At 40.6% G+C, this 24,369-nt stretch overlaps 1 protein-coding gene across 1 annotated transcript; it reads right to left on the reverse strand.

Moving 5' to 3' along the window:
- Window positions 1–1,999: 1,999 nt before the first annotated feature.
- On the reverse strand, window positions 2,000–24,253 carry ctnnbip1 (catenin, beta interacting protein 1). The gene is made up of 4 exons (XM_035656364.1): window positions 24,096–24,253; window positions 15,477–15,591; window positions 14,034–14,124; window positions 2,000–4,900 (listed from the first exon to the last, which is right to left on the reverse strand). Exons 2-4 carry the CDS (start codon window positions 15,570–15,572, stop codon window positions 4,842–4,844), a joined length of 246 nt encoding a protein of 81 aa, XP_035512257.1. The 5' UTR covers window positions 15,573–15,591; window positions 24,096–24,253; the 3' UTR covers window positions 2,000–4,841.
- Between the last annotated feature and the right edge of the window lie 116 nt (window positions 24,254–24,369).

Here is a 24,369-nt window from a genome sequence, read left to right on the forward strand (position 1 = left end):
TTAAATAATAATCTAAACTTTAATCACCCTAGTGCGGGTCAGGGCCTCAAGGTTGGGAACCAGTGTCAAGGAGCTTGTGTTTTAAAAATACAATTATAATGAAAAAAATCTGTTTTGTGACAAAAAAAAGGAAATTCCAACTTCACAACTATGGTGTTAAGAATTCTAATAATCATCACACCAGACATCGATACCGAGGGGTTAGAGTCGGAGTTTGAATACTCAGCAGTGTGTTTAACTTGTTCTAGAGAGAAACTGAAGTTTTAATGTCAGAGCTACAGTCCAAAGTAATGCATGAACACTTTGCCAGCAGCTGGCATATTATTCCCAGAGCTCGCTTCCTCTAAATCGCAGGATTCTTATGCATCTTTGAGAGACGGCATGGGAACAGTGAACAGATGCTCATAATTAGCACGGGAATAACACTGAGCCCTATTTCAAGTTGATGACCAGACAGCATCCAATTTAGACATCTGCCCGAACACCTGACATGAAGATGTACGAGGCTGTGGGTGGTTACTGTTAGGTAACAAGGTAAATGGTTGTACTGTAGATTTGTAGTAGTTGAGTTAGTATAGTAGATAAGGTGTCGCTGCTGTTACGGTCAGTCTGTGTGGAGTCTTTTAATGTTAAGTGTTTCAATGCATGGAAATTAATGTGTAAATATGATAATTAAATAACCAAACCTCCTTTTAACACAAATTCAAAATACTGACTAAACAACTGCTGCCTCAAGGTCCACTTACAAACTTGCTCTGGAGGGTTCGACCACATCAGCAAGTGAGATCGATATGTTCCAAAGCCCCAGAACATGCAAGTGGACCTTTAGTTTGTTGGTTTATTATGATCTCTATTAGCTTCTGTATAAGAGTCGCTATTCTTCCTGGGGTCCACACAGTTTATATGGTGACAATCCTATACAAATAAACACACTCATCACAATACACTGACACAACACATCGTAACGCACATATACTGTAGATAAGACAATAACAATTAACATACTCTATAGACAAACACAAAAACAAAACAAAAAACTGGCTCCGATTGCATTTATCATAAATGATCTAACAGATAATAATATAAGGAACTGAGTTCCACTCTAGCATTGCTCTGTATATTACTGTACGCTGAACTGATGTGGTTTTGGATTTTGGTAGAGTAAAACAACCTCCAGCCTTGTAAAATAACTGTGTATCAGTGCTAAAGGATAGTCTTTAGTAGAACATAAATTGAGTCTTTGTTGTTATGACATTCCTAATAAAAACAATCAGTGAATACAGTAATCTATTTTTCACTTTAAGCCAAAAGAGACATTCATGCATTCTAAAAATGTTTGTCTTCATCTCTCCATCCCACAAGAGCTACAGGTGCTTCTTTATTCTGAACCAACTGTCATTTTCTGATATTACCCAGTGAAGTATTGGACCAAACTATTGAGCAATAATCCAGGTTACTCAAAACCAAGGCTTGAGTTACTTGTTTAATAGCTTGTTGTGTCAGATATCTTGCACATCTTTTCATTACAGATAAAATATTTCCCATTTTACTTACTACTTTCTGTATGTTTGTCCCATAATAATTTATTATCTATGATAACTCCCAAAAGTTTGGTTTCTTCCATCTGCTTTATTAGTATGTCATCTATACTGAGATCAAGCTTTGGTTTTGAACATAAAGAAGAGTAGAGACCGTTTTTCATCTGCAGCTTCCAAGCTCTTCATATTACAGATTTAACCAAATGTGCAGACTCGTCTTTGTGTACAAACTACATGTTTTCCTTATCAGTCTGAATAAAAGGATAATTTTCTTCTGTACATGTAGACGATAAGAGGAACAAAGAAACTGTGATTTTACCCTTATTATGACTTTGCTGAATACTTTCTCCCCCTGGGTGCCCAGCATGAGGCCTTATCTGGAGAACAGCCATTCTAGGATGTTTCTCATCTCTGTTTGAAGATTTTATTATGGAAGAAAAAAGAAAAAAAAACAAAAAACATTTCACTGTTTAAAATATCTTTAATGGTTCAGTTGGTATAGGATTTGGAAGCATTAAGTCAAGACATGGTCAGCAGCCATACAAAACAAAACAAACTAATCAATGTCAACTGAGAGGAAAATAAAATACAAAGGCAACACAAAAACAAAATAATAAAAAAAAAGGGACAAGTAGGCAACATCAGGTCATCACAGTAAAAAGATACATCGATCCTAGTCAAACTCAACAGCATGCTGAAAATCAAAAACTGGTAGCAAGTTCAATGATGATCACACACTCTCTCGCACACAGACATTCATCCACAACTTGAACGAAGGCTGTAGAACAACCCTGATAGGTAAAATGTACAGTAAGACGCCTTTTAGAGAAAACAAAAAAACCAATGCATAGACAAATAAAGAATGTTTTAAAACAAAAGTAAACATAAAAAGACAAATTTCTTTGTCATAGGCGGACAGCGTGACAGATCTGTTGGCAGTTTACATTGCGATGATTGCTGAGGACATTCAAATAGAAGTTATTGCCAACAAGATATAATGGATAATACTTTACCCATTAAAAAAAAAGTTTTTTTTTTCTTTTTCTGAAACATTTTAAAAGAGCTAGTAGCTTCCACAAACGTCAAGAATGTACAAACAATGGTCATAGTGGCGAGGCTTCAAAGACCCTCCACTTGAATGAACATTATAAACCACGAGGCAGACATGCTTGGCTTTAAAACATTACGTTACAATTATTTTAAGTTATACAAGTTAACAAACTGTACTTAAAACACATTAAATATTGAGCATGTCACTAGAAAAACATGTCAGTTGTTAACAAATATTCATTTGAGCTATTCCAGTTGAGTCAATTAACACAGGTTTTTTTTTTTTTTTTTAAATCACTGAAGGAATAAAAACATGGTTACAAAGTTTTCTTTTATCGATTGAAACAAACATAGAATCTCTGTGCTAAATATCAAAATGTATATTTTGCAAATATCCCACTGATAATAGTGCAAGAGATACAGTACAGTCAGAAATAGCACACAGTTCTTATGTTTGGCTTCACGTGTTTAGTTACAGGTAGTTAAAAATTAGAGTTTGTGTGTATTTTAGTGTGAATGAAGAGCCACTGCTGATGACATTAAAGAGCGACTCGAGTTAGGATTTCACTATCTACTGGTTCTCCATCTTTATTGATGTGTTGGAGGAACTGGGAGTCAATTCAGTAAACAATAAATTACAACTACAGCTTGTCTCTTATCAATTTTTCTTAATCATGTTAATTTTATCTTACAGATAAAAAAACAACAAAAAATACAATTGGCACAATCAATTCATTATTGTATTTTCCCAACTATCTGTACAATAAAAAAAATGTTTTACATGTCACAATAACCCAAAACCAGTATTTGTTTGGGCAGAATGTGTACACCTGTGTTTCATGTGATTATATCTGCTAGTGTCTTTAATTCTTATGCTTTCCTTGTGAGAAAAGCATTGTTGCACTCTCAACAGCCTATGGTTTAAAATAAAGCAGCAGAAGAACAAGTGGGGCCTCATCTATAAAACTGAGTAGATTGGACATGAGAAAGAAAAACTGCGCGCGCTCACCCTAACATAGTTTTCCACTTATAAATCATACCGATCACGCCACCAGCCTCGCCGTCCTGCCCTGTTGACTCCCGTAATTAAGTGTGAAGGATTAATGACAGGCTTGCTGTGAGTGTTAATACGCACAATCAATCAGCATATCATTGGAGTATTTGTACATGTGAACTAAAAAGATCATCCACAAAGAGAATGCTACAAAATGTTGCAGATCTTGAGTCAGGGAGACTTAGCTCTTTGTTTTTGTTCGTACTTCTGGTTTGACTGATGAGAGACCATCAGCAAGTCTCAGCAGCATCGAGCACAGCCGAATGATTCTAACATGAAAATAGCTAGATTAATACTGAAAAAAGAAAAAGAATAAACACGGTGCAGCTGCATATTGGTAAAAAGGTCAGAGGTCACTTCCCTACACATGACTGCGTCTGGGTTCTACAACTGACCTCCTGCTACAAGAAGGAGAAAAACAGGCCAGAATTTAATATATAAAAAGGTAAATTGTCTGAAAAGAATTATTAACACATTATGCTTTATTTTACTACTTTGCCTGCGTGGGAGATGGTGTGCGGATCTTTCACACCTCTTTTAATACACACAGAATGTTTATAAATGAGGCCCCCTGGTGTGACAGAATACAAAAGCCTTTATAACACAACAGCTAAATCAAAAACAATTTCAGCCCCATTAGGGTAAGCAGAAATAATTAAAATCTCTCCCCTAACACGATCAATCATCACACTCGCTGCTTGACCAAAACTATATTTCTCTTTGCTTCAATCAGCTGCGGACTGGTCAATCCCTCCAGTGACCACAGCAGATATAACACGTAACACTGCCTAAAGTCTCAACACAGACAAAATAATACAAAACAAAACCAACCCACCCACTGAAAAAAAAAATAAATCAATCAAAAAAAAAAAAAAAACTACATTTGATATTCATCCACACAATCTGTGAGTGTTTTCACTGACTGAGGCTTCAACCCACAGTGAAGCACTTGAGTGCATCTCAGGTAATGGTGTGCCAGCTTGTATGAGGAGGAGTCCGGGGTGGAAAAGGCTGGGGGAGAGCGAGGCAGCCACCTCCTGGTGTCTCTTCCCCTCCTCTTCTGTCCCTCCCAGGTGCCCCTCCTCTCCTGAGCTCATCAGTGTCGTGTTTGTGGAGTTTGGGTTGTTGTGGATCACGTGCGGGGCGGGGACGAGAGTGGGGAGGGATGAAGAGAAGCGGAATGAGGCGGGGGCCCAGGGTCACTGGCGCCGATCCTCCGTCTCTGACCGTGAGAACGCCATCACCACGTCCTCTGCACCTGAGAACCAACGGCAGAATGTCACCGAAGTCCTTCAAACAATTATACACTTTATTTACAGGAGTTTTTAACTGGTTATGAAACAGCCTACATTTAATACTGATGCCTCTATATGATTGAAGAGTGAATCAAAGGAGAGGAAATCAAGACATAATGTAGAAGTCAATTTAAAAAGTGACTTTTATTCCAGTTGATTGACTAAGTGTGTCTGCTGAATTCATTAGTTTAGGTTTTGACAGTTTCTGTCTAAACGTAGTGACTCATACACACAAAATAGTTGCAATAGTTGCAATAATGCACTGAGATCAATTTTGCTTTTCTGATCACAACTGCTATACAGAAAGAAAATACACTTTTGGTCATGTATGTCAGGCCCCACAGGATGGCCCCTGATAAAGTATTGCAGTATTTATTGAACTGGGTATCTGCTAATGCTAGCCAAACATTTCCTACTGCTGTAGCTTTACATTAAACATTTAATTGGCGGGCAAAACACGAGTTGACTGTTGAAATGAAAAAAAGCCAATTGATGCCTGAATAGTTTGTTTTGATGCCCACAGAATTATGTGAGCTGTAGCATTAAACCGTCAGAATGTTCACTGAATAACTGGATCCTGGTAAGTCTTCAACATGTTTTGCTATCAACAAATATTAGTGCAAAGTGCGAAGCGAGTTTTCTTTAGGTCCTTGGATCCTGTCAGCATCCTTAAATCCTGTCAGCTGTGACTATAAAGCCCAGAGGGAATAGGCCACCAAGAAAATCCTTTTGGTGCATTCAGGTAATTTCATCTATCGCCATGTTCACCTGTTGTGGCGAGCCACCGGCTGCCATCACAGCACCCTAACAGGGGACGCCGTGACACGCGGAGTGGCCCGCTGACGGCAGCATCCTGCTCTGCCATGATAACACTTCAATTCAATCTCCTCTGCTGCTGCAGCTCAGGCTGCAAGGCACAAGATCGTCTGTGAGTAAACAATACTACATTACTGCTGGTGATATTAACCTCAGTAAGCTGTGGAAAAAGAACCAATACGCCCAGAGAAAAGAAACTGAAATGATCTACAGTACAGAGGGTCTGATTTATTTGTGCTCTTTTGGTGCTTCTTTCACTTTTACCAAGTTAATGAGAACCAACCGATAATTACAGTCTCATCTGGGTTGAGTCAACTAATGGATCCTGCCGGCTACACAATAGGACTTTGTCAGCTGGCTGTTGTTTAACAAGGAATCATTCATTAGTCTGTTGCCAACTGTGATTCATTAAGTCATTTGGGCCTGCCAACACCTGCTGAGACAGTTTTTCTCTGATAAATGAACATACATTTTCCAATTCAGCAAGATTTAAAAAAAGAAATACACAATGCTCTTTCAGCACTTCATATATTCAACTGTTCTTCAATATAGGCATCATTTTCTGTCAAGGACTTGTTTTAATTTGAGCAATCCAGCCTGTAGACCATCCGAAAGAGAGAGAGAGAGAGAGAGAAAGAGAGAGAGAGCTCAAAATGCTTTTGCCAGATGAAGTGGGACAGTATTAAAATCCCTCTTGCACTGTCATGCTTGGCAGCCTGGTGAAATGCATTTGCTTCTTGGTAATGGAGGTAAATTGGAGGTAAATTGATTGTAAAATATGTGAGACCACAAGGTACATTTCAAGTGCCCTTAAACCCTTAATTAAAAACATCTCTTGAAGAAAAGAGGGGCAAAGGACAACTTTGCACTACAGCGTACAGTAAGCATGATCATGTACTGAAATAAAAACATCTGACAAGCCATGATCACATAAATATCATTAACACCATGTTCCACACCTTTGCAGAGGGCTGAGAAGAATTCTTAACAGCACCTTGTGAGTGTGTGTGCTATGAAAAAAAACTTCACTTCGTCTTCACCACAGCCCTCAAGTGCTCGTTAGATTTAATTATTGTGGAGATATGAAAGTAGGCCAGGGACTCAGAGAGAGCTTCTGCATGTATTTGGCACAAAGGGCGGACCCTCCTCATCAGACAGCACAGACCCACCAAACACAGAATTTTGTGTTTCATTTGGCTATCTCTGCGGGGAAGATAATTAGCATGTTTCTATTCAGGTCGCTGTGAGCTTGGTAAGATTGAGACTTTTGGGGGGAGGGCGCCTTTTAATATAAACTTTCAAGTTCCTCTTCCCATGGGAGCTCCTTGGCTTACTAAATGAGGTTATGGCAAAGAGGAAGCCGACAGGCAAACGCCGCACCAGGAGAGGAAACTAGAGACAGAGTGATAAAAAAAAAAATATTGGCAGAGACATGTTCGAGCTGTTCGACTTCAGTTAATAACATAAATCTCATCAGCTTTGAGACAGCACGTACAGATAATGATGCTCGAACAAGAGACGATTATGTAATAGCACACAATAGGGAATGCGACCTGAACTACACTACTGCTGAATAACACTGCTGTTCAAGATGATGTTTTTGGCGCAGGAACTTGGAATAACACCCATTTCTCACAATAAATGCCAGTCTGATCATTCTGTGGTTGTGAAGGAGTTCACCCTTGTGTAACGGGCAGTTCAGAGGAAGGACATGTCAGACACTGTGCAACTTGAGCTTAATGACCAGCAGAAATGCTCTCAAAATACATCCAGACAGCCAAGTGGATGGTTGGGCTATATCTGTTTGACTTGAGCACTTTGCCTGAGAGTCATGTTTGACTCCCCCCCCCCCATGCCACACACACACACACACGCTCTAGCCAACACGATTTTGAAACGTCAAGTCCCTAAAAGCTGTTGCCTAGCGACAGATAAAAATCAGTCTGCTTCAGTGGATGATGGCAGGCTGCTTCTGCTGCTGCCTACGAGCAAAGATCTTTAAGGCTGTTTGGATGTGGTTCTGGCTCCTCCCTTCACCGTGCACTGATCCCCTCCTCATCCTGCCTGATGGGGGTAAACAAACCGGCTCCGGACCGAGGATTACATAAATAACTGCAACAACAGGCATGTCATCCGATTTGTCCTCCATAAATACTTTCAAACTAAGAAACCACCCCCCCAACCACACACTAAACAACAGACAGTGTCTTTGCAGGAAAAGAACAAAGGTAGAGGTAGAACTACTCCCACATAAAAGTCAAACTGTTTTTTTGTTTTCAAATAAATAATACCCAATGTTTATGAAGAGAAATCAGACAGAAACAGAGCAAATTGTCATGAAGCCATTTTTAAAATGCTATGTGCAAACATATGCTATTTGCTTCATCTAGTGATTTTCCAGAAGATTTTTGTCCAGTCCCCTTTATCACGTACCCACCACGAAGGTCACTGGACAATAAAAGTTGTGAAATAATTGACTTTGATGCTTCATCTATATATAATTCACAACTGAACAGTCTTTCTGCACACTTCTGAGAGACTATAAATCAATATGTGGTTGAGAAAAGGTAGCCTGAGATTAAGAAAAAACACAACATTCCACTGAGGATAAGAGAGCTGTGAAATGAACCCAAAGGGAGTTTGTTTGAAGTTAAAGGCACCATGCTGCATCCCTCGACTCCCTTCAGTCAGAATAAACAGAGAAGCAGCCATATGATGAATCCAGAGAATTGCAGCGATAATAGTACTAATAACTTTATTTGTATAGCACCGTTTAAACAAAAGTGGACCTCAAAGTCCTTTAAAACCAAGAAATGACATGCACCAAGCGCTTCACATGAAAACAGAATGAACATAAAACTGAAAAATAAATTAAAATAAAGCGATGAAGGGAGTTATTAGTCAGAGCAGCGACAGCCATTGAGGTCACAATCTGTGCAGGGTCAGCTGAGAGGATAAAGACATGGGACCCCCCCCCCTCCATAAAAACGACAGCAGGCATTGGTTAAGAAGCACGATACACAACAGGGCGAGTGTTTGTGGTCCAGCTCAACATGCTGAAGTCAACAAACACTGGGTGGCCTTTGACACGGTGCATTGTCATCTGATGTAAGTCACATAACTGCATACTTCTGTAAAGTGTAAAGTCCCTTCACTTATCTTTGTCTTTAACTCGGTTTTGAAAGCAAACATTTATTTATCTTTTTCCATCACCTTTTCTCTCACATGAGATTTACAGAGACATATAAATTCCGACCTCGGCACCTCATACTACTGCTTGTTTATTATTTTGATGGTATTTTACATTGCCGTTTTAAAGGGAACAGTATTTGCATTGACATCGGGATTAATTAAAGGTTAAAAATGAACAGAATCCAGGAATTGAAGTCAATGTGTCTGCTCTGAGTTGCAGCGATTGTCGTAATATTACAAATAATAAGAGTCTTCAAAAAAGATGGCAATGTTAGTGTTTTCAGTTCTGCGTTATGTAGATTTTCAAGTAAAAATTCTAACCTAAAAAAAAAACCTAATTAAGTAGATAACATATGCAAATGAACGATTCCACGGAGAATGTCCGATTTGTGCAACAGTTTGTTCTTCACTTCACACGGTGATATTTCAGAGATTTAATGAGCTCTGAAATTAGGTTTAAGCAGCAGCAAACAGTTTTCTCATTCATTTTTCTCTTCTAAATGGATCCTTTAAAGATGGATTTAATTAATGTGACATTTTACAGGCCACATCCAGAGTGTAAATTAGATTAGGCAGCAGATTTTCGTGATGCAGAACCAGAACTCAAAATCAGTTTTATCTAAACTTTTGGTTTCTGTTGCTCATGGAGCAGAGATTAATACAGAGAAAATTGGCAGATTCAGCACATCCAGGTTGGACACTATCCATTTGTCTATAGAGTACAACCACATACCTGTTGACAGATTTGTGATAGAGATGAGACCATATTTAAGGAAGCCTCTGTGCTTCAGTGAGTTGAGTTAGGTAGACTTCATAAAGAGTCTCTGGCTCTGATTCATGTTGCAGTGAAGAACAGTATAGGGTAAGAATCAATAGCACTCTGCCACTGGCTGAGTTGCCAGACAAAGGCGGGTTCTTGCTCTGTGTCACACAGCTTTTACTCTAAAAGGCAGGTTTAAGCTGTGCGTTATGATGGTAACAGACAAATAAAAACAAGAAAGTGTATTGACTGCACAAGGCTGTAGTAATATCTAAAACAAGAGAGGCTTTATTTCTGTAAGAAGGGATGGGACTGACAGAGAGATTGGAATATCACACACTGTGTAATTAGCACTCCAGGTTGCCTCCAGGCCCCCTAATGACACCTGCTCCAATCTACCAATGCAACATGTCGCAGCAACACCAAAGCCCACGGGGAAGCTTAGCTTTCCTGGGACAACTGTTGTTGCTATAGCAACGCCTGCTTGTCTATCCTCTTTTGTTGAAGCCCTCAGACGTCCTTCGGGGAGGAGTAAACTCTTCTCGTCAAATCAGACAGGATAACAAGTCCCTAAGATTGCTGGCTTTATGTGTGGCTCTGACAAATAGTATTGTTTAGAGTGACATGATGTCAGTTATAGAAAGAAGTGAATAAGAGAGTTAAAGGGGGAAGAACAACAGCTAAAGACAAAACTTCTATACTCCACATATTATGTTGTAACTACTTTGCTGCCGCAACTCCGCGCCACAGAGAGACAGTTATTATTCAGCATTAGCAAAAAGAAGCAATTTACACTGAAACAAAGCCCCGAGAAACAGGCTTCTCTTAATGAGTCCACACTGTTTCTAATCATAACAACATTCAAACGCAGCATACAAAGTCCTGTCTGTCCGTTATCTTCCATTCCTCTGTGCCGCCAAAATTCAAACACACCAAGGTATTCACAGTGAGAAAAAAAAATTATATATATATATATATATATATATATATATTTTCTCAGCTACAGAGCCTTTAGCAGAGAATTCCTGATTGCCTGATTAAAATTGCAAAACAAAACTCTGTATTTGCATGTATGGTAATCAGCCAATTAAAACTATCTAAAATGCAAATTTAGTGACCCATAGACTTAAAAAGAAATAAGAGTGGCACCCCCCCCTCCCCACCCCCCACCCCCCAGTTGGTTTTCTCTTGTTTCTTACGAGGACGCCAGACCAGATTTGGGGAACGATTTAGGGTTTCCAATCAGTCCGATCAGATGTGATGAAGGATGACAACAGTTCTGGATAGATTCGACTGCAACACCTACACATTTGTTTTCTTATCCGAATATGCTAAACTGACAAGAGCATTGATGTTATCCATTCCTCGCATTAGATTCTGTGTGCTCTCTATTTAACATTTCCTGAATACAGCCGCGGCTTTGACTTATAGTAATCAATATCTGAGTGTGTCTCCAGTACGCCATCGTGCCCTCTGCGCCCTCTAAGCGTGCCGCCACTGGATCGATGAGGCCATGTCTGACACGTGACACTATCGCGTCCCCTTGAGACACCTTGAGGACGCTGGTATCAGAGCATCCTGTATCAGCATGTTCATTCTGTCCTCTGTTTCAATCCGCTGTGGCTGGATAGAGGCTAAAAATCTCTTAGGTTGGAGCCATCTGACCCCCAATGGTGCTAATGGCCTAAATGCTTTCCTATTCAACAATATTCAAACAATACACATTGTGTAAGGAGTCATAAAGTATTCTATAAATCATAAAGTAGCAGACTAATATGTATTACTTGACAAGCTGAAAGGGGTGAGTCATCCACTCTAAATTATTACTTTTCAAAACTAGCTGACCAGCAATGATAGAAACCTGTGTACTTTTTATTTATTTTTTTACAGCTGTTACCAAAGAAATACTACATTATTTCCATCATAAGCTTGTGCAGAGGGGATGCTGGAGAAAACAGCTTAATCAAATGGTACCAAAAAGGAAGGTGGACTGAATGTTTTTTAGACATCAAAACCTATTTTAACTTAAAATAGCTTAGATAATCTGTACAGAAATAATAATATTAACTGACTACAACCCCAGTGTTTGCTGGAGAGGTCCATTAATGACAAAAGATCAGACACAGACAAACATCCTTTTCCTGGAAAACTGCTGGCTAGTAATAGAAGGAGTCTGTCTGGCGTAGAGAGTATAACCTGATTTATCTCCACAACCGTGTTAAGTACAATTAACACATTGAAATTTAATCCACCAATTAGTGTTTTCACAAAATTTATTCACCCAATTACCTACATTTTCTTTATTTATTTTTAACAGGAATCAAATAAAATCTTACTTTGTAATATTTCCCACAGGAAATTTGTTGTTTTGAAGTCCCTGCTTCAAACAAAAAAAAATTACTTTTTTAGAGGCACAATGACCATGCAAGTTGCTAGGTAATAAAAAGGTTTCTTTTCATCTACCCCCCTGCATTACCAAGTCTAAATGAGATCAAATAGTGGACTTCCCTCTTCATGTAACTAAACCTCCTCACCACCTCAAAAGGATCCTGAATGTGCTGATACCTACGAACTGCTGTCCTTCAGTGCAGCGTTTAAAAGTGATTAACTCTCAGCTATCCCGGTACTTTACATAAGATGCAGACCACAAATAATTTATTGGCACACCAACGAGTCGGCAGGCTGCCAAACAGCACTAAATGTGTCTGATGTATAATGCATACTCGGAGCCCCTTCCCCTAGTCATATTCGCCCATAATTAATGAGGCTCTTCTTAGCAGTATTGACACAGCACAGACATTGAGTCCTGTATCGACTAAAGGGCATGAAGAAAGAGAAAGAGGGTATGCTGCACAAACAGCAGCTAGTCTGTAGTTGTTTAATCAGACAGAAAACATCTCTCATATGACTTAAAATCAGTGCTGCTGTCTCTTTTGGTGCTGAACTTTTTAAGATCTGACACCATCCTTCTTATCTGATGCAATGCTTTATGTTCTGCGGCTTGATAAAGAAAAACACTGTAATTACGCAATCTAGACTGCCCGTAATGCAATGACACACAAATTTCAATGACGCATCCCATGTTGGAGAATGAGGCAGAATTTATGACAGTTTAATAACCTTGAGGTAAAAACAAGGATAATAAAGAACATCAGAAGGACAAAAAGTCATTGCGCCTTTTACTTGCCTCCTTAATACCCTGTATAATCATAAACCTAATCCTTGTCCAACACAGAATATCACAGATTCATCAATTCAAACAACACTGACTGGAAGGAGGACGGACAGACAAGGAGACATAACACATAAAACAGGTAAAGTGTTGCAGGCAGTTTTCCCTGATTTAAAGCTCCCCTGAGGGACCAATATCATAAGGGACAGAGCAGTGCCTGGGCCCCTGCAGGTTTACCACAGGAGGACAGCAGGGGTCCTATCTGACAGCCGTGTTTGGACCAAGCCTGGTAAGCTGCTGATAAGTCTACTTACAGAAAAATCATTTGGAACAATTTGCTGCTGCTTTCCCAAGTAACTGCAGCTATTCATGCTACATTTTGTTTAATCTAGCACCCTCTTGTGGTTTAAACATGTGAAACCTGTGGAGGAGCTACAGAAAGCTCAACAGCACCCTCTGGTGGCCGGAAAAAGCATGACCTTCATATATAAGGTCATATTACCAAGCAGACCAAGTCTTACAATAACACACATGAGCAGTGTTTTGCTTTATCATATAAACACATCAACTTGTGAACTCAGGACTCCATCTAGGCCACTTGTGAGACGCAGCAGTGAAACTAGCGATGTACTCGCGCTGAGGATGACTCACTCGTTTCCAGTCAGCCACACTGTTTGCTGTGTGAGTAATCTCACGGTGCTGGTGGGCCGCTGTGTCGGCCTCAGTGCACAGTCAGGGAATCCGTTAGGCGTGCTGGTGTAAGGACTCAAGAGGAGTGATGAATGTGTGTTTGGAGGGATTTTCCCTTGTTTTCAGTCTGGGCAAAGTAGCACTTCTGTGACATGTGAAGTTGGGGTTTGTGAGTGTGAATGTGTTTCGTATTAACCAACTTAACCAACTGCCATAAACGCCTTCCATCCTCACACCTTCAAAACTCAAAAACAAATATTAAAACTGTATAAACTTCCAACTATTGACCTGCCTAGAAAAGTAACTAACTCACACTTGACACTGAAATGAATCAGAATTTGTTTGTTTTGAATAAAAACAAAAGAAAGATTCCAACTATAATAACACTGTCTGGATGACTGCGCTTTAACTGTGTGTGTGTGTGTGTGTGTGTGTGTGTGTGTGTGTGTGTGCGTCATAGCCTTACCCTGGTCTATGTTGTGCTGCGGTAGCTGGCTCATCTGACTGTGGACCACACCTGCGTAATTCCGGAGAAAAGCCTCTTCACTCGGTGTAAGCTGAAGAGGAGTAGAAGAGGCGACATTTTGCATTTGAACACGTACAAACAAAACATTTTAACTTCAGTATTCAAAATATTTGACATCAAATTTCAATCAAAAGAATTCTCCCAGACAGTGAGGCATGTGACATTGTGGACAGGAAATAATCTGCATTTGACATGAATGTTTGTGTTTTGATACACATCTCTCTCTTCAATGACTTTAGTAGTGTAAATGTACTTCTACTGCAGTGTTAACAGTCACAAAGTCAGTCTTTCGGTCACTGAAAGTAAAACAATTTCTAATACTGTCTCCTGGTGACAAGTGTTTTATTTATTTATTTGTTGACTGGAAATCTAGACCTGACTGTATTTAAATATAATTTATAGCAACAAATATACCAAAATAATTTTTTTGTTAAGAATGGATTCACATCTGACAACTGGATTATTTCACTCACAGTAGGTGATCGTGATGGCAGCTTTTAGCCATGTAATGGAAAACTGTACTCATAGAATCAGACGTTATTCTAATTAAGAGATGTTTTGCCTATGATTTATATTTATAACACTTACGTAACAGTATCTAAATCACTTGAGCTTATGTCCACGCGTACTCAGCACTTACACCATACAAGTAACACGTATGATAAAGCAGGTGAGGCACTGATGCCACATTTCAGGCTTCTCATTTTAGCCAGCAACTATAGATTTTGCTGCCTGAAATAACAACCATCACAAACTAATTTTATTTAACATTATTTCCGCCCAAACTACAAAATGAAACAACTTCTGATTTGTGTGAGTTCTTCTGCTGTTGAAAAATGATAAAGGCTGTCTTTCTAATTTTTAGTTTCTCGTCCACACTAGTTAAAAAATAAAGACCCTATTATGTTTCAGAAAGGTTTGAAGGAGGACAGGTTTTCGTATTATACATGTCTCTGTAAACTTGTTATCATTTAGAATGCTAACAGGCTTATTTTCTCCAGAGGCTGCAAATGAGCTCATCTCTGCTCAATTCCTCCAAGCTGTCAACGGGCATTTAGAGAAGAATTCACTACCTAAATTCTTGTCACTACCTGAGCTGAGCAGAAGACACATCTGTGGAGCTGCCATCTGCTCTGCCTGACTCAGACATACAAAATCAGGTGGATATATTTGCTGAGTAATGTTAGATTTGACAAGCGTGTGTCTCTTCTAGAAACTACAAAAATGTCAGATTCCAGGCTTTACAGTGACCATTCATTTTCATTTAATTTTGACATGACATGGCAATGATGGCATCTGACCTTGATGGCCACTTAGCATGGTCACATAGTGGCATATTTCAGGGTGAAATCATAAAGATAGGTGTGAAGACACTGTACTTACATTTGATCCCATTTTCTTTAGCATGAGCAGGACCCGCACTTTCTGTTGGATGTACATGTCTTCAGGAGACTTCCCCGGGGCCTCCTCGCGGTTCATCCCCCCTGCTCCTGTGGCTCTGGACACAAATAAATCCATGTTACACAAGACCTGTGAAAAATCACAGCTACACAAACACGAACACTGTTATTAGAAGTTAAAAATACGTATATACTGGGTTGTTTCAGCTACACAATCTGACTGGTCACAAGCTGTTAAGAGTTCTGGACTGAATACAACTCCGATAAAACCTTTTTAAACACAACATTCATAACCAGTACTCTTGGCAGTGTTCAACAGATGACAGGGCCCAACAATAAGGACTGCCCACTTACCCAGGGCAAGTAAAATGCCACTTTGGGCGCAACTCAATTGTCCAGTTTGGCAAGTGGTAAAAGAGAATTAAACGCATATTATTGTCTAAAGCTAATGATGGAAGTAGCTAAGGAACGAGCCCTCTCACTTCCTTCTCATCTTTATTTAGAGCTGCACATGTGCAATACCAATTAGGCACTCGCGAGAAAGTAGTGTCAGGTAGGTTTATGAGCTGCAACACAAGCCAGCATTTCAATTACCGTGTAAACAGGAGTGGCGTTTGGGTGGCGTTCGAGAATGTGGCCAAAACTCCAAATATGATGTTGTCATTTGAGAGCAAGGCGGATAAAACAGGGTCTTTTTTTCAAAGGCACATCGTGTAATTTGATAACCGCTAATTGGACAGCTCTTCACTCTTATTTAAATAACGATTATATTGTATATATATTCTCTATCTCATCTTTATTTATATTTATGTTTACTGTAATGCACCAATATACCAAGGCAAATTCCTTGTATGTGAAAAACTACTTGGCAATGGAACAGATTCTGATTCTAATAAATAAAACAATTTGTACAAGTGCAAGTAAAAATTCACTTTGAGCAAGTACATGTCTGACCCACTGGCCCCGGAAAGCTAAAAAACAAACAAAAAACCATTCGTACTCAACCCTGTAAAAGGTTCAGGCTCATATAGTTAGAAGCACTGAGCACACACAGGCTGGATCATTACGATTGTAACATTTAAGACTGACTCCATTTCAATTATCAAATGTCCAGTCTGTGTGATAAGCACTTCCTTCACATGATCCAAACAGTGGTGATGTTAGAAGTCAGCGGCCTTGTCTCAGTGTAGTCACAGTGCAGGTTTGGCATTTCACAGCGTGAATGGCTGTTATTAATATTGCATGGCAGTTTTCACACAGATCTCACCAATGCCTGCTCCTTCCATCTCTCATTCTCCGTCTAACTAATGACCTATTTTCACTGTCAGTCTGCAGAGATGCAAAATATAGGCAAAGGGGGAGAAAAAGGGGGAGGGAAAGGAGACGATAAAAGGAGCTGCCAAAGCTAATGCGGATGACAGAGAAGGGATAGGTTCCTCTGTGATAGCACACACACACACATCAAGGTCGGCTGTTGTCGCATTAGATCTCTGCTTTAACAAGACGAGGCATACAGCAAGGCTTGATATCCAGCATACATTTGCTAAATGAAATAGCTAAACAAGCAGAAGAACTAATTCACGGAAAAGAGCTAAATTAATCTTTAAAAAGAATAAATCTGGTGAGAAAAGAAAATCAGATTTAATGGAGAAAATATCAGTATGCAAGTCAGAATTTGTTCTCCCCTAAGAATCTTTCATAAAAAGCCTACGGGAGCCGCAGTCACTATGATAGTTCTGGCAATTTATTTTGGCCTCTTATCTATACAAAGGACCACTAATGCATGTTGACAGGCCGTTTGATGTGGGGTTATATTTAATTGAGGAGCTGGCTCGCTGTCCCCCCTTCCCAGAGCCCAAGGGGTTGAAGATGAATGGAGGCACCGTTGGCCATTGGCTTGCGTTTGGGTGCCACTGTGAGCGTGTGGATTCATCCAGATCAGAGTGGCTGGAGACCACGCTTCTGGCTATAGTCCTTATAATTATAGCAACCTTTGGTGGCTGTTTACTGCAACCAAATAGCACTTGACTTTGCCTACTTGCCTGTTCTCAGCCACACAAAGTGGTGGCAGGACACCGAATACATCAGTTATTCACTTACACCCGAGTGTCGGGCATAGTTTAACTGGAGAGACGCTGAAGGCTCAAAGCAAGACGGACGTGAAAAGATGGAGAGAGCTGGCTGGTGTCAGTTGCTCGGTACACCTTGAGGGTTGGTGGTGGTGTGTGAGTGTGTTTGGGTTGGGGTAGTGATGCAGAGAAGATGTTAGTGGAGGGTGTAGAGGGTGGCATCATATCAGCAGCAGTGACACGTTTGATCATGTCTCCTAGCTCCTCGCTTAATGGAACCGCTGAGACTCCAGGCAGAGAGACCTACCAGCGAGACCATATAGAGAATGAATGATATAAACTCAGGAGCATCAGTCTGCCCGCCTGAAAAGCTCACTGGGAATAAAACGGTCACTGGGCCTGAGTGGATGAAGAGCAGAGGATGAAGAGAATGGCTGACGAACGCAAGTGTCGAAAAGGTGTGACGGTACAACAAACATCCATTAATATTCAGGCATATTTTGAGACTTGACAACTTTACCATTTTCATGTCTTCTGCAGCACAAAAGGCCAATATATTCCACATTCATCATCTGTATAAATAGGCCTACTTACTGCTTTCATGACTGAGGCATTTCTGATCCTCTGATGTTTGCTTTTGAAGTTTGAAAACTGGCCATATTTAGTACCATCTCTGCCCGGGTTGCAATTTGTATTTTTACCAGCTTGAAAAAAAAAACAAAACAAACCTATTTGATCTCATCCCACTTTCACAGCATAATCTATCTGCCATAAGAAGAAGAACAAACGTCGTGCCGGGAATCCTATAGGGACAATCTCCGTAGGAACTAGAAACAAGGTGGAATTGTAAATGAGGGTGATTATGTTCTTCTATTGTGGTGACATGTTTGTGAGTCATTATCAAAAAGATAAAGAAAGATGTCAGATCCCATCCTTTTGTAGAATTCACCTCATCTTCTTCAGGCTGGAGGTCGGGCAGACAGGCTCATTTGTAGATGACTATTTTTGGAAGCAGAGTAGATGCAGAACTGGAATCATTACAGTTCTGGTACTCAGTGAACTGGATGACAGCATGTATACAACAGTGATTAACACTGTGCATATGATTATGTAACGGATACTTTCATCCACGCAATCCGGCCGAACTAGCTTTCCAACCATGTTCATAATTCCAACAATGCTCCAGATGGTAGTCGGGGACCTGGCGTGCAATGCCTCACTGCCACGGACCTAACCTCTAAATAATGTCTTACACTGCTGGATTACAACATTTTAAACACGCTGGGTCACTGTCAAGTCAAGCTGAAGATCATTTTAAAGTCAAATATTACACAGTCAGGTGTATTATCGGGGACCTATATGCTGAAAAAAAACAAACAATATAAATGATGCAACTAACTATTTTTCATTATCAATTAATGTTGCTTGTTTGTTTTAAATGAATCACTTCATAGTTCTATAAGTGAAATAATAAAAATGAGAAATTGCAATATCCCAGAGCTAAAGATAAGGTTAAAATAGCCTGTTTCGTTCAACAAATGGTCTAAAACTAAAAATATCCACTAACCGTTGCAGCACATGACAAATTGCCATTTTGCCAAAGTGATTTAGTAAAAATAACCCTCCAAACATCCAACTTTCTATAACACTAAATGCAGACTGGCCAATAATTGAATTGAAAGAGATGGACTCACTTAAACTCCTCTGGAAAGACATAAAACACAAACTCTTCTATTTATAGAGTGCAATGTCTGAATTACATGTTTGCCACTTCAGTAAACAACCATCTAGACCGCTCCTTGACAGAGCCAAGCTGCTTTTTGTGCAATATTTGCATGATCTGCAACATCCACTAAATTTTTAATAAGACTGCTCAAACGAAAGAAAACATATATTATATATATATTCTTATAAAATTATGCATGCATATATATACACACACACACACACACACACACTCACACACGGTTTGTCCGGATCCAGTGACAAACAGGAAAATTACAAACCTATAAATAATGTTTTGAATAGAACCATTCTGTGTTTAACCTACTGGGGTCATTCTAACTTTATTCTGATCAACACACTCTTCTGTGTAACATGTCTTACATCATTTCAAGGACCACAATACGGATCCTGTCAGGCTCCTTTGTGTGTGCTTGATGTTCTAGAGGTGGGCTGGCTCAACACTAATCCCTCGAGGGATGCTCAGCCAGCCCCAGACGCATGCGGCTAATATTCCAGACGTAATCAAAGGCTTTCTTTAATGCTGATCTAGGCCCTAATCCCCCCTTTCTGCCCATGTTGGGGTCTTGTCAGTGTTGTGATGTTGGCTTGAGCAGAGACATCGAGCTCTGTGAGTGCCTCTAGGCAGCCCAGCTAAACCACAGCATTGCTAACAAAAATTTTAAAAAAATAGATAAACACGCAAGGATCAGCTTCGAACCTGTCTGTATACATGGTAGGGGTGAAATATAGCTTTGTGATGCTGAGACTTACGCTAATTTGAACCGTTCTGCCTTGTGTCAGTTCATGGCATTTTCACATTTAAATGATCAAATTCAAGTATATAGTGTTTAAAAAAAAACTTTAAAACGTGTACTGTGTAATACAGTTTCCAGTTGTGTATAAATCACAGTAGATCTGATTTCTGAAATACATATGACATGGATGATATAACAATTTGAGAGGCCCTTTATTAATCCTTTCATTGTGATGTACCACCTGGCTGCTTTGCAATTAATTGAATATTGGAGAATGCATTTTATTAATACGAGCAAGGTATTTTATAAACTTCTTTTTAAAACATCTTATTGGTATCAGCTGCGAGAAGTAGGTAATTATCGGTCATTGTTATGACTGAAAAATAATCCATATTCTGCATCCCTAATATTTCTGCTATTGCTGTAGTAGGTAGAGGGAAAAGATGATGTTCAACGCAATAAACTGTGTTCCACTGGTTGAATTAATTAAACAATAATCATTCAACTTAAAACATGTCAAACAACCTATTCCTATTCATTGCATTGCATTCCAGATTTCTTGTGTGAAATTGGGGCTGCACGCTTACGGCCAAAATGATAATTACAATTATTTTGATATACTATACTTGATATAATACTGAGATCACAAACATTTCACAATTACAGAGCACTGCACTGCACTGGCGCCCCAAAACAAAAACATGGAGAAGACTTCTCAACACTGTGACCAGGCCACACAGAGCAGCGAGTCTGCCAGTGATTACAGTATGCAATGTGATAGGCCCTCACATTTGCTGAGGGTCAAGAAGGGCAGCGGCTGCCACAGTGCGACAGCCCAGTCAAACATGGCTCGGTCCACTTGTCGAGCTTGTTACTGACTCAGGCTGAATGTTTTAGCTATAGAATTCCTTAAGCGAGCAGAAAAACAAGAAACAAGCGTCTACGTTGACTGACAGATTGTTTCTGAGTGGAGTTTAGCTTTACACGAATGCCGCTAACAGCCGGAGCTCCATAAGAATAACCCGAGAGGTCAACAGCCTCTACCGACGGGAAAAACTGAGAAGGAAAAATAACTCGAATTCAATCATGAGCTGCTCCAACATCCCAAGCAAATGTGTGAGAAACTTAAGTAGGCTAGAAGCCTGGTGGGGCTGCCAGCTGAGCTGCCAACAACCTGGCCTGGTTCTGTACAGCAGCTGTGCCACTGCAGGTACGCACGCGCACTCACTCCTCTACGGATGGCTGACCCCGCCACGCAACCTAATAAAACAACAAGTGGTCACACTGAAATTAGAACTAAACAATATTCTCCCAAAAAATCTTTAAAACAATCATCCATCTTTGCTCTTTATATCTCAGCCTTCATTACCATCAGGTGTGCATGAACTACAGGTTATAAACCTCTTTTTAAAATACACTAGAAAACAGTGAAAAGTGCCCCACGTGATCCCACAGCCCAAATACAAAATGTACATGAAGTCAGTGTGATTGCCCAATAAAACACAGCTTCTACCAATCCAAACCTGCAGGAGACATTACTAAAACCGCACACCCAGCAGGCTGACTCCCTGTGGGCCAGGGCAGCGTGGGGTCCTGACACAGCATGAGCCAGACGAGCAGACGTTGCAGGCCAGAAAGGCTCTGGCTTGGACTTACTGGATGTCTGCGTACTGCCTTTGTGTGAAGCCATCTCCTCATATGTACAGTGCCCACAACAATGGCTACAGTATTTGGGGACAATGGTGATGAACTGGATTGTGAAAACATGATTGATAAGTAGGTCATGTCTTGTTGTCACTATGTGAGGCATGAACTCAGACAATCCTTCTCAACTGTACAAGCTTAGTTCATAGCTAGGTTTCTGGGTGTGCTTAACTGTCCTTTGATTTTTTCTGTGCCACGTGAAGTTGATACAAGGACCTGAAGAGAGTGAGTTACAGTAGGCAGGAGATGACATTTCACTAATTTAGACGTCGTGGCATTGGGATAAACAAGCTTTTCCTAGATAGCAAAAAAACATTTCCCGTTATTTAGGCTTCTACAAGGCTACAAATAAAAGCTTAAAACCTTTTCATACTACTACAGTTCAATTGGGAACTTGTATGAACATTTTACACTTTACAATAAGATTCAGGAAACTTGATTTAAACAAGTTTTCCACAATACCAAATTTAATACAACAGAGTATTTCACAAACCACGGTATAGAACATAATTAAATCTGGTCTATGATCTCAGTACATCTTCGCTCACTACTCAGGGTCCCTCCAAGGAATTGAAACAGAAGCTGCTGCCTTAAGCTGGTCCCTCGGGGGTGCGGCTGCAAGATTTCAAAAGCGCCAACGTCAAGGCAGAGCATAAAATTCTGAAAGTTATATGATCCAAGAGCTTAGAACAATATAATGCAATGCAAATGTGCAGAATACAATGCACAACAGACCAAAAAAAATCTACGAACACAAAAGATGGCTGTGCTTTCAAGTCTGATTCTTTAAAACGATTAAAAAGACATGGTGCTCGTCAAGAGGCCTATGCCATTTGGGCTGGGTGTGTTAAGTCACGAATGGATGCAAACAGCTCTCGTATCATAGTGTCAGGCCACAACAGGCCACTACGTGGACTGGTTAATGCGGACAGGCTGACGAGTTCTTGTGCCAAACGCAGAGCAAGAGGTTGTGAGATGAACCAGCCCACACCCCCAAACTGTGCTCGCCGGCAGCTGATGAGATCCCCTTGGGGCTCAAGGGGGTTAAGCAGGCAATAAAGAGCACCTGCCCTGAGTGTGAGGGCGGCGAGGAGGGAGGCGAGGCCAGGGGTCCTAATTTCTCTCCAAAATCCATCCAGCTAGGGGAATGTGCAAACTAAGGCAAGCTTGACATACTGTGGTCCACGACCAACTCCGCTTGTTGCCAGGAGGATTCAGAGCACTCGCCTGTGGCCAAGTCCTGATACCCACTGGCTGCAGCACTCATCAATGCCCCGCTGTCGGCTGGGTGCCAGCTTCACCACTCAGAGGGGCTGTCAGCTATCTGACATGTGGGGGAAAGCAGACACTGTAAAAGGCAGGGTGGCACAATGCATCCATGGGTGGCATGATCCAAAAATAGAAAACCAAGGAAGGAGTTATGTAAAAAACAAAAAAACAAAAAAAAACCTGATCATGAAAACCAATTTGGAAGAAAGTGACCAGATGGTACAGCAGCTTTTGAAATGATCTCTGAGCACAGGGCTGACTGGTAGTGTTTGGTGAGTGGGACCAATCAGGCTGTAAGTTGTATTTATTACGTGGTGGCTTGCATCGTGTACAAATAGTCGGCTAAATGTCTTGTCAGACAGAGAAAACTGGCTTTATGTAGTTACTGAAGACACAAATAAGTGCAATATTTTTAACATCATACTCGTTGGTACAAGTAAAACCCAACTATAACGTTACTAACGCTAACGAGGCTCCCATTACGTGCACTCAACGTTAGCTGAGGTTGATAGTTTTTGACTGTAGGTTATTTCTTCGATTCTGGTAAGTTTGCTTCAAAGGCAAACAACGAATTAAACAAAAAAACACGCCGCAAACAAAACAAAAAACCGCCAGAGTTGGTTTTCTAAGAGACGGACACACATGACTGTGGACGGGTCCTGTTATCATGTTGCGGGACGCAGACTGTTCAAACTGTAGCAGCGCTCTAGCTAGCGAGCAGCAGGCATTTCAACGCATTTTCGATTGGAAAATCTTAAGCAATGTCCGTCGTGGAGAAATGTACGGGCAGCAGTCCTCACTGGCCTCCGAGTCGCATTCATTTTTAACCTGACAAACATTTCATTTAGTCCACACCGAGACCCGCGCTACCTTTGGCAAAGCAGCCAATGCTAACCAGCCAAGCTAGCCCGCTAGCATGCCCGAGACAAAAGCCTGAATGAAGTTCCTATGGGTGCAAACACCATCCAGGTACCGCTGCTCTGCCACAAGTGTAAACGCCGGGATTCAAACACACGTATCGCTTTAAAAATAACCCTGACAATGTGCGCCTCTTCGAGGAAACGAGACAAACGAGCTTACCCCTCCTGGTCCAGCTTTTCTTTCTTCTGTGCTCTGTTTGAATGGTGTGTTGTTGTAGGAGGGCGTCCTGTTCCGGGGTCACATCCCTCCAGTCGGCACAGCTACGGCGAACTGAGTCAACGCAGAGCCAGAGTCCTGCTGGCTGTTCAGTACCGCAGCCGACCACCGGGGCCGCCACACACTGTAGGCTACATGGTCTCCACGATCTGTTACCAGACTTACTGTCTGCTTCCAATAAAAACACACATCTCGGAAAATACGAAAACACCTTGCT

The sequence above is a fragment of the Morone saxatilis genome, unplaced genomic scaffold, assembly GCF_004916995.1.
Source record: "Morone saxatilis isolate NCDOM2014 unplaced genomic scaffold, NCSU_SB_2.0 Contig15, whole genome shotgun sequence".
NCBI lineage: Eukaryota > Metazoa > Chordata > Actinopteri > Moronidae > Morone > Morone saxatilis.